The sequence below is a fragment of the Pezoporus wallicus genome, unplaced genomic scaffold (genome assembly GCF_028554395.1).
Source record: "Pezoporus wallicus isolate ANWC-B61680 ecotype Strahan unplaced genomic scaffold, APGP_CSIRO_Pwel_v1 contig_7731, whole genome shotgun sequence".
NCBI classification, from domain to species: domain Eukaryota; kingdom Metazoa; phylum Chordata; class Aves; order Psittaciformes; family Psittacidae; genus Pezoporus; species Pezoporus wallicus.
In genome coordinates, this window is record NW_026635361.1 from 184,299 (window position 1) to 200,525 (window position 16,227).

The 16,227-nt window shown below is 45.8% G+C and overlaps 1 protein-coding gene across 10 annotated transcripts in view; it reads right to left on the reverse strand.

Annotated features, from left to right (window-relative positions):
• Positions 1 to 16,227, reverse strand: part of MYO9A (myosin IXA) — a 191,382-nt gene that overhangs the window by 68,012 nt on the left and 107,143 nt on the right. For all 10 annotated transcript variants that reach the window (XM_057420638.1, XM_057420679.1, XM_057420688.1 and 7 more), the window contains 2 exons: positions 13,633 to 13,749; positions 2,453 to 2,587 (listed from right to left, as the gene is read on the reverse strand). In XM_057420638.1, the coding sequence (XP_057276621.1) occupies positions 2,453 to 2,587; positions 13,633 to 13,749 (252 nt within the window). The remainder of the gene's footprint in view (positions 1 to 2,452; positions 2,588 to 13,632; positions 13,750 to 16,227) is intronic.

The following is a 16,227-nucleotide window of genomic DNA, read 5'->3' on the forward strand; positions in this document are numbered from 1 at the left end:
GGGCAGCTGTTTGCAACCACAGGGAATAGTGTTGTCTTCAGACAGAAGGTTTAAAAAGAGATCCACCAGGCACATTGCATTAGATTTCACCAGGAAGAAAAGGAAAAGAAAGGTTCAAATAATCCCACGCCTCTGTGAGATTACTCTGTGGTAGGTATTCTGGTTTCCATAACATCTGCATGCCACAGCAACACTTACATCATGGTACACACCAACACAGCCATGAGAACACTCTGTGGTTTTGCACACAAATTCCATTACAGTTTTTAGCAAATACTTAAATTTCTCATTTCTTTTAGCAGAAGTGTCCATATAATTCAGAATCTGTCTTCAGCCTCCTGCAAGCTTTGGAGATACAGCAAGCCTATCTCTGGATGCAGAAGAGGATCCCTCCACTTCACGTGCCCATCACCAACTTGTTTTTCAGCCACCAAGACACCAAACAGGCCCTTGTAAAGCCACAAATATCTCAGACAAATTCACAATGCAAAGTAGTAGAACTAATTGCCATCTTGAGACACAGTATCAACTACTTGGTTTTCATCTGCAGACTGACAGCTACCATTAAAAACCAGATTAATCTTTGGGCCAGCTAGGAAGGAAGGATATTCCGAACCCCCAAGATCTGAATATGCATGATCTGTTTTCTTTCCATCAAATCCACTCCTCCACATGCAGCACATAATTCCAAGAAGAGGAAAAGTAAATGATTAAGCCATGTAAATAATTCAACCAAGAATTAGTGCTCATGCATCTGTACAGCTTATTTACAGTTATAGAAAGCAAACTATGTAGAGACAACAGTATTTTCCCCAAGCAGAGCTTGCAGTGCTCCAGCCCTAGACAGATGACGTTCTCCCGCAGTAAGAATTGGAATGAGCCCTTTGCAATTGGATGCCTCCACAACTGCTCTGCTCATCCATACAGCAAATCCTGACTAATGACTTCATGTGCTTGACAGATTTATAGGAGAAAACTAATTAGGTCATTGGTTAGAAGCCAGTCTGAGGAGAATTACAGATTGCTGCAATCAGGAGCTCTGCGTATACCGCAGGCCCGAGAAGGAGCACTGACCTGCTAAGAAATCCCAGCCCAAGCACAGGAATTCCCTTATGGCTGACAGCATCTTGGCTTGCCCCTGTGAAGCCAGCTGAAACCCAAGTGGTCTGAAATCCCACCCCACTGCGGTATCATCCAGCTTTCAGCAAGGGGCCTCCCTCCCCAGGTCTCTTCTAGAAAGTGTGTTATCTTTATAGAAAAAAAAAGCTATACTGGCTTCGCAATAGTCTTTTAGTCTGCATTTTTATGGTGGAGAACAGTCAACTAGACCTGTTCCTAGAAATACAGGCAGATTTTTCTACCAACTGCTCAGAGCAGGCTGCAGAACACAAAGACCAGTTAAAAAATGGAAATAAAATGGTTTTGAGCAGCTCTGCTCCCCTTCTTGAGCAAAACCAGAACCCCACCAACAAAAAAGAGAAGCATCAAATTCCAGCTCAAATATCCCCCAAATGATCCACCCAGGGTTACGTTGCTTATTTGTGACCATCCTCATATTCGAGCAGGCTTCTCTTAGTGACTTTTCAGATCTCTTATGACACTGTGGAGGCCCGAATGAAACTATCAGGGTTTCTGGGAAGGGCTGGTTTAATTCTTTGATCTCAGCTGGACTTAGGCTGCAGAGCGCAGCCCTACTGAAACTAATAACAAGGAGCATTTCCTTTGACCTCACCCAAAGAAGAATTTCACCTGAAGGCAGGGCATGCAGGCTGGCATGGGAAGAAAAAGGCAATTTGAAGGTCTATAGCATATTTACTGTATTATACAGCTCTCTTGTTTGTTGTGCGTCCATGAAACAACATGTTTAGCAGCTCTCTTGTCCCACTTGTTTTTCGGTAACAAATTATGTTTGGAGAATCCTTCTCCCATCCTAATAAACAGACCATACCAGCCTGTGTCTATGTTACCTGCTAAATTAAGGGCTGTTATTTTTGTTACCCCTCTCTTACAGCACATTCATCTGAGGCTGGAAAGCAACACACAGTCTTAACAAACCTAAAGCAAAGCTTAAAGTCCAGCCTTTCCTAATCTGCCATGGCTGCTGGAGGTCATAAGGATCTCAAGTCTGACCTTGGAGAACATATACGAGGGTGACATTTCCTCCCTCCCCACAAATGGGTGAGCCCTCTGAACAAGGAGATGGAAGAGAACAGTCAAGGTCTTCCTGATGTTTGAGGACACTTGTATCCCATCCCAAACCACTCATTTAAAACCACCAAATCTCTGGCTGGATTTTATTTTGCAATAAGGTAGCAATAAGTCATATGATAAATTAGAAGTTAAAGTTGAAGAAATCAGTGCACAGTCTTTAACATAAGAGAATTAAAGGGACAATTTAAGAACTTTCTTATTGGTGTCACAAACTCACATCAACACTCATTTCCAGACTTACCTGTTCAAGTTTAAAGATGTGCTGGTTAAAGTAGTGCTGCAAGCGCTCGTTGGCAAAGTTAATGCAGAATTGCTCAAAACTGTTGTTTTCATAGTCTTCAAACCCAAAAATATCAAGTACTCCAATAGACAGAGTCTGCAGGGAAAGTAACAATGAAGATTAAAAACAAACCACAGAAAGTAAATAGATTATTTGTACATAATCAAAAGCTTTCAGATGGAATTAAATATACTTAATAGCCAGACTTTTAATTTTTACTGGAATTGCCAGTATTACGCCATCTGGAAGACTTCACCTTGAGACAAAGGGAGACATCAGAGACACAACATGGAACTGCAGATATCAGGCCTTTTCCTAAAAGAAAAGTGATTTAAGAGTTGGTGTATTCTTTAATTTATAGGTAAATTGCCATCTTTGAAGAAACCTGAACCCAGTTCCAAGTTATTCTATTGAATCTAAGACAGTATTTATCTTTGGAGGGGAAAAATGGGTATAGGGTTGGGAAAAAAAGGCTTACACCATGAAGACAGTCCACAGAAACACGCCTACAAGGTGAATGGAGGGTGTCTAAGCAAATACACTCCAGCTGCAAGCCTCCCAAAGAAACACCTTTGGATGCTGGGAGCAAGGCGTATTGGGAGCACAGCAGGGTTTGCAGGGAAATAATCCATTGCAATAAAGGAAAATAAGTCTGGAACTGCCTTGAATGAAGGTCTCTGTGCAGGGAAGGGAACCAGGCCTCATTTCCCATGGATGCTGTCTCAGAGCCCCCGGCTCTGGCGCTAGGACACCAGAAATGCTCTACAAGACCAGCCCCACACTCCTCCCAGCCCACCATCCCAACCATGGCAGCAGGACATCCCATCCTGTGTGACAGATGCACTCCTCCTATCTGAACTAACTGAACGTTGGTCAAGGCAGACACTCAGCAAGCAGCTCAAACTGAAGTTAATCCTATTCTGTGAGGCTATCAGGGAGAACTCAGCACCAAAAGGAACAGTTTGGCTGGACACAGGGCTGACAAGCGCCTGAAAATGCATTAACATGGAGACCTCGGAGCAGCTCCTATTGTCTGAAGGGGGCTGCAAGGATGCTGGAGAGGGACTCTTCATCAGGGACTGGAGCGATAGAACAAGGGGTGATGGGTTCAAACTGAAACAGGGGAAGTTCAGGTTAGATATAAGGAACAAGTTCTTCCCTGTGAGGGTGCTGAGGCGCTGGCACAGGGTGCCCAGAGAAGCTGTGGCTGCCCCATCCCTGGCAGTGTTCAAGGCCAGGTTGGACACAGGGGCTTGGAGCAAGCTGCTCGAGTGGAAGGGGTCCCTGCCCGTGGCAGGGGTTGGAGCTGGAGGAGCTTTGAGGTCCCTTCCGACCCAAACCAGTCTGGGGTTCTGATTCTATGAACACAGCAGAAAATCTGATGAAATATCAGCTACTTGAAAATCTGATGAAATATCAGCTACTTGACACTATAAATATCTGCAGCCATTAGGGGCCACTGAGTTCTCTCCATAGCAGCAGGCCACGTGGTGGTGGTGATCTCCCCTTGAGCAGGGCTGCTTGTCTAACTTACCCATCAAGGCTGAGAGATCCCTAATCTGACACCAGACATTGATGGGTTGGTAAGTGACACTTTTGCATGCATGTGACACTTAAGATACATAGAATCATAGAACAAACCAGGTTGGAAAACACCTTTAAGATCATGAAGTCCAACCTTTACCCCAAGGACTGCCAAGAGCATCACTAAACCATGTATGTTTTAAACCCACTGACACTAGTGACACTATGATCTCTCACAGCCTATCAGGCCACCTTCTACAAGTCCATGATAGAGGTGTTCTTTTACTAAATCAGCCCCTAATAACATAAGGATTTGGTGAGTTACAGTTCTAAATTGCCTTTTTTTCCACCTCTGATGATTTTGCAAGCCTCCACCATATCCCACCACAGCCTCTTCTCCAAACTGAAGAGTTAAAGCCCATTTGGTTTCCCCTTTAACTTACAATGACCTCAAGATGCTCATCAAGATGTGGGTGCACCAAGGTTTTCTATATGCCTGAAGGACACGTGCACAGAGATTTCCACCAGCAGCTCGCTTGTGAGCCGCGCTCCAGGGTCTAACCAAAGCCATCTCACACATACACAGGCTCTGCTCATACCTTACAACTAACTAAATAGAACAGTAAGAGAGGTAAAAGCACTAGCACTGGTCAGATGAACCAAGCCTCAAGCAAGAAGCAGAAACACCTCAGGAGAACCTGAGAGCTGACAGGCACTCTGGTTTTAACTTTATTGGTCTTATCTGTACTCTGGATTACCTAAGATGACCACCCTAAAACCAGCCTAACTCCATCACCAGTAATACAAACCAGACTATCCAGAAGTCTCTCTGTGCTGCAGTTCGTCTATTTTCAACACATCACATAAAGTGGGAGGAAAATATTCCTTCTGTGCTCAACTCCTGACCAAGGAACCGCCTACAGCTCGAATGGACCCAGTGGCTGCAGGCAGAGCAGCCACCACGGGTCCATTTCTCTGCCCTGCTCTGCGGGCAGAGCAGCCACTCGGGTTGTGAGTTGAAGCTTGGTGTGATCTGGATTTTGGCTATCAGAACAAGTGAAAACAAAATTGAGAAAGCATAGAAGCACAATAAGAATCCCACCCATTTTCCCAAGAGGTCTTCGGCTACTTTATCTTTCATCCAGGCTTTTCTCCCTACTCCGGGGCCAGACAGACGTTACCTCCTTTCCCCCACCCATGACAAGACATGGATAACTACTGAAGGTCCTTGGCCAGCTTCCCGTAACTTTACATCACTTGGCAAAACACCCACGAGAAGCAGTCATTTGACCAGAAGATGGAAACTGGGAAGCCACTGGACCAAGGAATGAGGCTGGCAGAGGGATGGGCTCTCACTCGCTGCTTCCCAAGGGGCAACCTTCCTTTTCCTGCGTGTGCCAATGAATGTGGTAACCCTTTTATTCACAAGTACACTCATAAATGACACCCTAACAAGCAGAAATCTTCTACTTCATCTTTTTTGTTGGTTTATTTTCACTAGAATTCTTCTGAAACTTGTTGCTCATCTTTTATCTATGTTATACATGGAAAAAGTGATGATGGCAACAGGACAAAGTGGCTTTTTTCCCATCCACAATGTGTAAGCAAATCCCCACTGCTGTGCAAGCTTTTCCCTATAGTCCACAAGAGCTCCCTAAAATTACCCTACATAGAAATCTCCATTGCACTACATAAAAGCAAGACTTAGAAAATAAACCACTCACACTTCCAGAATCCTTACGGAACTACCGGAGTTATCCATGGAATAGTCAAGTCCCTGCCACTGGACATAACTCAACATGAAATAGCTGAGCACAAAAACGCCTCCCCCTTTTCTTCAACAGTGCTTCATTTACTGTGTTGAAACTGCTACAAAATATATTTAAATGTGCACATAAAAAAAATCTATACAGCAAAATAGAAAGGTTTTATATAGAAAAAAATCTGCTATTTCAGTTTGAAAAGAATTCTACTCAAATGATATTTTAATGTTGTGTTTTCATATTTTTTTGCTGGCACCCAAAATTCAACAAGCTCCGACAGGCAAAATGCACAGGACTACAAAACTGTTGGGTTTCTGCAGAGTTTCACACTGAAGAAATTAGGAAGAGCTCTGCAGAGGATCAGGTCTTTGCCCTCTGTCACTGGAGGCAGCATCACAGAGCTCCCAAAATAAAGAGGTCAATGCATGCAAGTTGGTAAAACTGCTGAAAGTGAGAAATTGGGAATTTATGGCTATTTTCTGCTTTCTAGCCAAAAAAAATCTCATAACACCTATGCCAAAGGGTCATAAAGCCACACAGATCTACCTCTACAGAGTCATTTCTCATAGCATAGTGAAAACCCCTTCTTTCCGTTGAGGTATGTGGTAATGAAATTATTTTGTTAACCTGCCTGAGCAAAGTCTGTGATCTGGCTGGTTTTAAGTTTGCAGCACAATACTGAATATAAGGAATTTTATATTTATAAATCTTCTAATACTTCAGTTTTAAACTCACACTTTGAACAAGCACCATAAGGAAATCATGCAAAGCTGGGCTATAATTTAGACCTCAACTAGCCAAGTCTAGTTTATGTGCTAATGCTGTTCCTTTATCAAAAGTACCATTTAAAATTAACAAATATGCAGCATGGATACGCCTGAAGCAGCGACTGTATCACCAGCATATCAAACCTGCACCAAAGCTCCTGTAATTTGAAGTGTAGGTCTACAAGGATCTTTAAACCCTGAGTGAACGCTGGGTTAGTGAGCACTTTCTGCTTGAGATGATAAAGAGTGACCTCATGTTCTGCTAAAAATGTCACAGCCGTGACATTCAAACACCGAGCACGAGCTTTAACAGCCTTTGGCAAACGATGGTCTCAAAACTACGTGCTCCCCAATTCCCAAACCACCAGTAAACAGTGATCGGTGGAGCTGATTTATGTCACCCCAGATGCGCCCTGCTGATGTCATTCCACCATGGAGGTAGAGCTTGGCAATCACAAATAGGTTTGCTTCAGATTCTGGGAGGAAACATTTTTATTTGTTATTTTTGTACTTTTTATCTTTTTCATTTTTTTTAAATAATCCTCTACAACATTCTAAAAACAACACTGTAAAAAAAACCCCCGAGACACACAAAAAACCCCAATCCAAAATCCATCACTACTAAATCTGAAAGGACTACTCCAATTTACATCATCACACTGCACATGATGACCTCTTCTATAAAGTGAGAAGCAGTGATTTGCTACAAATTTGGAAATTGAGACCTAAAACTAACAAACAGATGTGCGCTATTTTTGTATGTTCAGCAATTCCTCTGTTTCGGGTCAGAGAGCCAAGAATTACCTAGTTGATTAAATTTAAATGAATTTTCTTCATGGCCATGAATTCTTCATGAATTCAACCATGAATTTTCTTCATGGCCATTAATTTAGATGAATTTTCTTCATGGCCATGAATTCACATTTACCATCATCACTACATAAAGCAGCACCTCATCTGAAAACAGCAGCAGGGTTATTTAGGAAGAAATTAAAACAATTCTTAAGAACCAAATGGGAAAAGCTTAAAACAAACCTTGGAAAAAGTCCTTTTTAGTCCACTACAGTTTATGCTATATAAACATTTTAAGCAATGAGATGGACTTCTAACAGTTCTTAACCTTATTTATGGAAGGGGAATTAAATAAGAGACTCTCTGAGGCTTAGTAATATAGTTCTCAAGAGGAGGAAAAGTCTCCAGCCTCATTAACAAAGGTCAAATTTCAGTTTGTAGGGGATCAGGAGAACACAAAAGCTAAAAGTGATCGAGAGAGACCAAGGAAATGGAGTCAGAGTAAAAGCGATACACAGCAGGACTTCTATAAGCATCAAAGAGCCATATCAAATAACTTATTCACAACTTGGTTCAGAAATAATATGCTAGAAATCCTGTCAGCAAGCAAGATAAGCCAAATCCCACTGTGTTTTCCCAAAATAATTCGTTGTACATTTAACTGAATTTGGATATCAAAGGTCTGATTTACATCTTCCAAATACTTGTTTGAAAAGCAGTGGAAGAACGATGGCTGGATGTATTTTTTACCCAGCTTCATCTTTTGATCTTCGCCTTGCTGCTGACATCAAATAAATACACATCTTGGGACATGAAACTTGTCTCCATCCCCATTGTCCCAGGTTCTCCTAGGATTTGGGCTTTGTTAGAATGTAGGTCATCATCTTCCCACCTGTCACCAAACCACACAGTCAGTCTTCCCGAAATGAAATAGGTTTAACTAGATATAAACAGCCTCCTCACCAAATCAGTCCGCACCGATGAATTCACCACCAGTTTGGCTGAGCATGAGTTTGGTCAACGCGGTTGTCCTGTGTGGCTGGGGCAATGCTGCTCTGCCCCAGCAACAAGACTTTGCCGGAGCAGAGGTGGCTGCACGTGTTTCCACAGCACACAGAGCTCTCAAACCCAGATTTCACACGTGTGCCTCAAGTGCATCTAGAGGTATTTGTCATTTCCTGCATCCTCCAGCCTTCAGGTCACAATCCTTGACTACTCAAAGCCAGGTTGGACAGGGCTCTGAGCAACCTGCTCTAGTGGAAGGTGTCCCTGCCCGTGGCAAGGGCCTGGGACTGGATGAGCTTTAAGGTCCCTTCAACCCAAACCATTTTATGATTCTATGATACTATATTCATTTTTCTCATCAACTTCAGATGCAGTTCTCCTCCCATAGGCACTCTGAATTCAGATGGATTGGGGTCTTATATTTATAGAATCATAGAATCATAGAACAGTTAGGGTTGGAAAGGACCTTAAGATCATCCAGTTCCAACCCCCCTGCCGTGGGCAGGGAAACCTTACGCTAAACCATATCACCCAAGGCCTCGTCCAACCTGGCCTTGAACACTGCCAGGGATGGAGCATTCACAACTTCCCTGGGCAACCCATTACAGTGCCTCACAACCCTTACAGGAAAGAATTTCTTTCTTATATCCAACCTAAACTTCCCCTGTTTAAGTTTTAACCCGTTACCCCTTGTCCTGTCACTACAGTCCCTAATGAAGAGTCCCTCCCCAGCATCCCTATAGGCCCCCTTCAGATACTGGAAGGCTGCTATGAGGTCTCCACGCAGCTTCTCTTCTCCAGGCTCAACAGCCCCAACTTTCTCAGGTGCTCCAGCCCCTGATCATCCTCGTGGCCTCCTCTGGACTTGTTCCAACAGTTCCATGTCCTTTTTATGTTGAGGACACCAGAACTGCACACAATGCTCCAGGTGAGGTCTCACAAGAGCAGAGTAGAGGGGCAGGATCACCTCCTTTGACCTGCTGGTCACGCTCCTTTGGATGCAGGCCAGGATACGGTTGCTTTCTGGGCTGTGAGCGCACACTGAAGCCGGCTCATGTTCATTTTCTCATCAACCAACACCCCCAAGTCCTTCTCCACAGGGCTGCTCTGAATCTCTTCTCTGCCCAACCTGTAGCTGTGCATGGGATTGCTCCGAACCAGGTGTAGGACCTTGCACTTGGCATGGTTAAACTTCATGAGGTTGGCATCAGCCCACCTCACAAGCGTGTCGAGGTCCCTCTGGATGGCATTCCTTCCCTCCAGGGTATCGACCGAACCACACAGCTTGGGGTCATCAGCAAACTTGCTGAGGGCGCGCTCAATCCCACTGTCCATGTCAGCGACAAAGATGTTGAACAAGACCGGTCCCAACGCCAATCCCTGAGGGACCCCACTCCTTACTGGTCTCCAGCCGGACACTGAGCCATTGACCACAACTCTTTGTGTGCAGCCATCCAGCCAGTTCTTTATCCACCGAGTGGTCCATCCATCAAATTGATGTCTCTCCAATTTAGAGACAAGGATGTCGTGTGGGACAATGTTGAACGCTTTGCACAAGTCCAGGTAGATGCCATCAACTGCTCTACCCCTGTCCATCAGTTCTGTAGCCCCATCGTAGAAGGCCACCAAGTTGGTCAGGCAGGATTTCCCCTTAGTGAAGCCATGCTGGCTGTCACCAAGCACCTTGTTGATTTTCATGTGCCTTAGCATGCCTTCCAGGAGAATCTGCTCCAAGATTTTGCCAGGCACAGAGGTGAGACTGACTGCTCTGTCATTCCCCGGGTCATCCATTTTCCCCTTCTTGAAAATGGGGGTTATATTTCCCTTTTTCCAGTCATGGGAACTTCACCTGACTGCCACGATTTCTCAAATATGATGGCCAGCGGCTTCACAACTTCATTTGCCAGCTCCTTCAGGACCCACGGGTGGATCTCATCAGGACCCATGGACTTGTGCACTTCCGCATAACACGATTATCATGTAAGAAAGCTGTCTGGCAAAAATTCATCATTTAACCCCCTTCTGAACCTTCACAACCTACAGGATCATTTCAAAATCTATCTTAAAAGTCAGAAGAATACTGGTGGCAAGCGTGGGCTGGGATTAAGCCAGGACATCTGCTGCAGGGTGAGTCGCATGTTGCTTACCCACTGCAAACTCAGGAACCTTTCATGGTGAAGTGCAGGACTATTATAAATCAGAGACTTGGTGTGTTTAGGAGATTTTGGTGGAGAGAGCTTGCAGATGCCAGCAAGTACACGTCATCCAAGTGCTGAGATCTTGCCTTACAGCAAGGATCAGAGATGTCCTTTCTCCTAGTCCACCTTCCAATTACTTGTTGGTGTTGCCCAAACTCAAGACCACATATGGGAGATTAAGAACCACCTATATCCTCATTTGGGGTTCCTGCAAGCAGGAGCTGAAAAGGATTTCAAGGACTGTGAAGTGGTAGGAAAACTCAAATTAAACATCAACAGCTTGGTCCCTCCAGGTCAGAGAAGGGCAGTGATTGCGGGCTGGTGTCCCAGCAGCAGCCACAGAGCCCGGAATGCCCTCAGCTGCTTGTTGGCAGTGATGTTATCCCCTGAGGGCAAAGGAGCAGCTATTCCAAGCTCTGCCAGGTCCAAGGAGGCGCTTCTCCTCCCTCTTGTGCTGTGAGGACTCAACTCGGGGGCTAAAGGAGGTGACATTGTACAACTTGAGAGCAAATTGACTAGTGAATGTTTAACAAAGCTGCTCCGTGCAGCTTTGTGCAATGCACACAAATGCTCTTCTTTAACCTCTCTACCCATACAACAGGCAGGATTCATGCATTCCCATGATTTCTGGGACCTGTGAAAAATCAATGTTAGTGGAAGTCTCTGAAGATAAACCTCATTATTCTCCCATCTAGAAGCACAGATTTCCTGGTATTCTGGGCACTACCTCCCTGTTCCAGAAAACCTGGCCCATGGACAGCCCAGGACTAACCTGACAGATCTTGCCACCGGTCTGAGTCTGCAAATTCCTACAGCTCCGGGTCCTGGGGGTTTGCCAGCGCTGGCGCATCTGCTCTTGTGCAAGGGCAACAGCACTCCCAGCGCCTGCTGCCTGACCTGGATCTTACGGCTGCACCGTGTGATCTTGGGCAAAACCCCCATAGAATCACAGAATCAGCCAGGTTGGAAAAGCCCTTTCAGCTCATCCAGTCCAACCGTTCCCAGCCCTGCCAAGGCCACCCCTAACCCATGGCACTGAGGCCTCATCTCCACACTGTGTGAACACTTGCAGGGACGGTGACTGCAGCCCTGCCCTGGGCAGCCTGTTCCAATGCCTGAGCACCCTCTGGGGCAGGAATTGTTCCTCAGCTCCATCTAAACCTGCCCTGGGGCAGCTTGAGGCCGTTTCCTCTTGTCCCATCCCTTGTTCCTTGGGAGCAGAGCCCAGCCCCTCCTGGCTCCATCCTCCTCTCAGGCAGTTGTAGGGAGCCATCAGGTCCCCCCTGAGCCTTCTCTTCTCCAGACTGAACCCCCCAGGTCCCTCAGCCCTTCCCCATCACACTTGTGCTCTAGGCCCTGCACCAGCTCCGTTGCCCTTCTCTGGCCCCGCTCCATCACCTCAGTGTCTCTCCTGTAGTGAGGGGCCCAGAACTGAACACAGGATTCAAGGTGCGGCCTCACCAGTGCCCAGTGCAGGGGCACAATCCCTGCCCTGGCCCTGCTGCCGCACTGGTGCTGCCACAGGCCAGGAGGCTGGGGGCTTCCTGCCTGCCTGGGCACACGCTGGCTTGTGTTCATCAGCTGTCAATCAGCACCCCCATGGCTCAGAACAGTGGGAATTAGGAATTCATGAGATGATACAGGAAGACGTGGAAGGGGAAAGTGGTTATGCTGTACAGGAACATTACCCGGAGGCAGCAGAGGGTTAATATGCAGTGGCAGTGCTGGAAAACAGCACGAATTTTGGTTGTTCTGGCTCTCACCTGCTGAGATTTGAGGTTGGGAATCAAAGTTTAATGGCCCATAAACACCTACCGTTGTGCCCTGCTATTTCAGACATGCTGACTAAGCATTACTGTTCTAGTCTCGGTTAGCATTTAAATATTAGGGAACAGAGGATACTTTTAAAAAATCATTGGATCATTAAAAAGAATTAATCAGTATTTGAGATGCATTTCCTTGTCAAAAGAAATCCACCTTTTCTGCTTCACCAAATACACAAACAGGGCTGTGGGCTCTCTTCCTGACAGGCCAGATACAACTTTGGATGACTGGGAAACAAAAAATCAGGAAAGAGCACAACGTTTTTGGTAAAGCATTAAACAGAGGGAGAGGAAGCCTGTGCAGCCGGAAGACACGCTGGATGGTACTTGAACAACCTCTCTTCTCAGAAAAGCGTATTACCAAATTCTCTATGTGTGCATTTATTTCCAGTCTATAATTACTCTCCACAAGCATTTCTATGGAGTTAAATAAAGAAGCAGCTACACTACAAGCCTCCTACAGCATAATTCAAATATAATGTTAGTGCTTAGCAACACAGTCCTCCTTTTGGCAGCTGTGGCTTCAGCTTGGATGTACAACCCCCCTCTCCCCCAAAAACAACACATGCTGCTGGCCCATGCCCAAAATTCCCAAGCCAAGGGGAGCTGGCGAGCTGCAAGCACATGCTGCATGGATGCAACCATACACCCATGTGTTCTGGGGTCAGCACCACCCCAGTGTGGCGCGCATGGATGCATATATGAGGTTATGGAGGGGATGGCTGCAGCACCCATTACCTGCTATGACAAGAAATTTCATGTCATCCCTTCCATCAGCTCTTGGGGAAAGTGGCACGGCACGGCGCCAGCTTTGCTCTTCCCTAATCTTAGTTTTCTGCTAATTACCGATGTGGCATCTCAGTGCTTGCTGACACCTCCTCTAATGATTTTTATGGAGCAACTTCATCAAAACACCTCTCATCAGCCAGATTTCCCTTTTTCCCCTCAATTATATACAGCTCTATAGTTTTACACACAAGGAGGAAAATGATTTGGAATTGCTCCTGGAAGGGGTGGGGGAACGGGCTTTTGTGGCTCTCAAACCCTCTTCCTCAGCTGCTTTGAGGATATATTGTTTGAGGTGCTTCATCCTTCCCAGCTCAGCAAACGCCGCTTAAAATAATGATGTACTCGGTCTAAATTATTAACTGGGGGAAAAGGAACTTCATGTGAAGCAATTTGCTGCTGGGAGCTTGGGTAATGTTTTATCCCCTAGTTACCTATTTTAAAAGCACAAGAGGGTAGCCAGAAGAGCTGGTGAGACGTTACCTTGGTGCTTTCCTCCATGTCCTTTGAGTTGAGTAGTGCATGGTTAATTCTGAACACTATCCAGTCGAACAGGGCACTGTACAATGATTTAGCCATAGAGTTCCTCACAGTCACAGCCTGAAAGAGAGAAGAAAAGAGGTAATTGGAAAGGATTCCCGCTCTGCACTAAAATGGTTTTTGCTTCTCAAGCTCCCACATCCAACGTTCATATTTCTCCCTCGCCAAAGCTTTTGTTTGCTCTTTGAATTCATGTCACATAAACCAGCAGTCCTCACACCATCGAGAGTTGGTTGCAATCCCAGGTCCAGGAGATGTGCCCGTCACTTTGGCTCACTTTCCTTTGGTGCATTCAAGCGGATGACGCACAAGATCACACCATAAATCCCACCACTGGCAGTGAAAGGTAAAAAAACCCAAACATATATATATATATATTTAACATATAAATTTAATTTCATCAGGAACCTGGAAGAGTTTATTCAGAAGGCGAGAGTAGGGTGGACATTGCAGACCAATGATAGCAAGTGATGTGGAAGCACACACTGGGTCAGGCAGTGCCTGGCACAAGCAGAAGGGTAACAAAAGGCAAAGATAAAACCCCTATAGTAAATCTAAGAAAACATGAAGTTTTCCAGGTACTGCCAATGGGAGTTACAAATCAGAGCAGGGAGATTCACTGCTCCTCTAACAGCTCTCCTAGAAAGAGGAATAATGCCTCGGAAGAAGGGCCAAGCCCACCATGGTGCTCCCAGCCACAACACAAAGAGATTTTGCTTGATCAACAGTGATGAAAACCAAGATGAAATGAGGGTACCCAGGTGTCACTATGCCAAACACACCTGCCTGGGGACAGGCACCTACACATGTAACTATAAAGTAGTAATTCATATTTAAGGGCAATCTATGTTCTTGTGACTTGTGATCAGCAGGCTAAGAGAGCTGGGCTGGGGCAGCCTGGAGAAGAGAAGGCTCCTGAAGGGGAGACCTGAGAGCAGCTCCAGTGCCTGAAGGGGCTCCAGGAAACCTGGAGAGGGGCTTGGGACAAGGGATGTAGGGACAGGCCAAGGGGAATGGCTTGAACCTGCCTGAGGGGAGACTGAGCTGAGCTCTTAGGCAGAAGCTCTTCCCTGGGAGGGTGCTGAGGCGCTGGCACAGGGTGCCCAGAGAAGCTGTGGCTGCCCCATCCCTGGCAGTGTTCAAGGCCAGGTTGGACACAGGGGCTTGGAGCAAGCTGCTCTGGTGGAAGGTGTCCCTGCCCGTGGCAGGGGTTGGGACTGGATGAGCTTTAAGATCCCTTTCAACCCAAACCTGTCTGGGATTCTATGATTCTTCATTGATTTAAATCATCACCTTGAGCTGGCCTGCAGTGCTTTGGCACACACTAATACCTTGCAGTACCAGCCATGACTGTTATATTTCAGTCCCTTTTAGCCACTCTAGAAGAATAAACAAGGAAATAGAAGACTCACACAGAACTACTTCGATAAAACCTTGAACTAGGACAAATCAGTGGCTTGTCACTCACTGCCTTGAAATGCTTCTCACCAGCCTTCCCTTCAAGGTACATCATCTGAGCGGCCGAATTTCACTGACCCCAAGGAAAATAAAGCTCCTGCAGCATCATTTATCTTCTACTAGCATTTTCCCATCTCTTTTCCCTTGCACTTTTTGTGCTGGCACCTTCTAGCACGAACACAAGTTGTTCTGCCAATGCTTTCTCTCCCTCTTGAGCTGCAAGAGGAGAAGGCAGGAATGTGGTCCCCCCCTGAGGATGCTCACAAGCTCACAGTGTACATAAGCCTTCACATGCTGCTAACCACGGCTCAGTAGCAATAAAACACTGTCAGATAAACCACAGTGCAAGGATAATTCCAAGCTATTGCAACAATTAACGAAGAATTACTCGCTTGCCCCCAAAAAGCATTGCTACAAACCAAACCCAAGTGCGTGATGAAAATGCACAAGCAAGAGGATGAAAAGGATTTGTTACAGCCTTTAAAGGACTGAGTGTGAGTTCTGAAATGTCGCAGTTACCCAACAAGCATTGGAAAATGGCTGCATTTTGGAATACAAACAGATCTCATTTCCAGTAAGTGGTTTTCTTCCCTTTACTGAAGGAAAGCCTTGGGGGAAGGTTTGCTTGCAGGTTTCCTCACAAGCAACATGGGCTGTTTGAGGGGTTTTCTGCTGTTGTTTTTATTTTTTACATTTTCTCAAAAGGTGGGAGAATATTTCAGTGATGAACAGAAAATTTCATAACCACTTCTGGAGCCCATGCTCCAGCTCAGCCTAATGTGAATGGATAAAGCTGGGAAACAATCAGTGCCACTGTCACACCAGAGAAATCAGACTCTAGGGAAAGATGAAGGCCAAGACCCAGGAACGCTTCCTGCTTTCATAATCACAGAGCCACAGCCTGGTTTGTGTTGAAGGAACCTTAAAGCTCCTCCAGTCCCAACCCCTGCCACGGGCAGGGACACCTTCCACTAGAGCAGCTTGCTCCAAGCCCCTGTGTCCAACCTGGCCTTGAACACTGCCAGGGATGGGGCAGCCACAGCTTCTCTGGGCACCCTGTGCCAGCGCCTCAGCACCCTC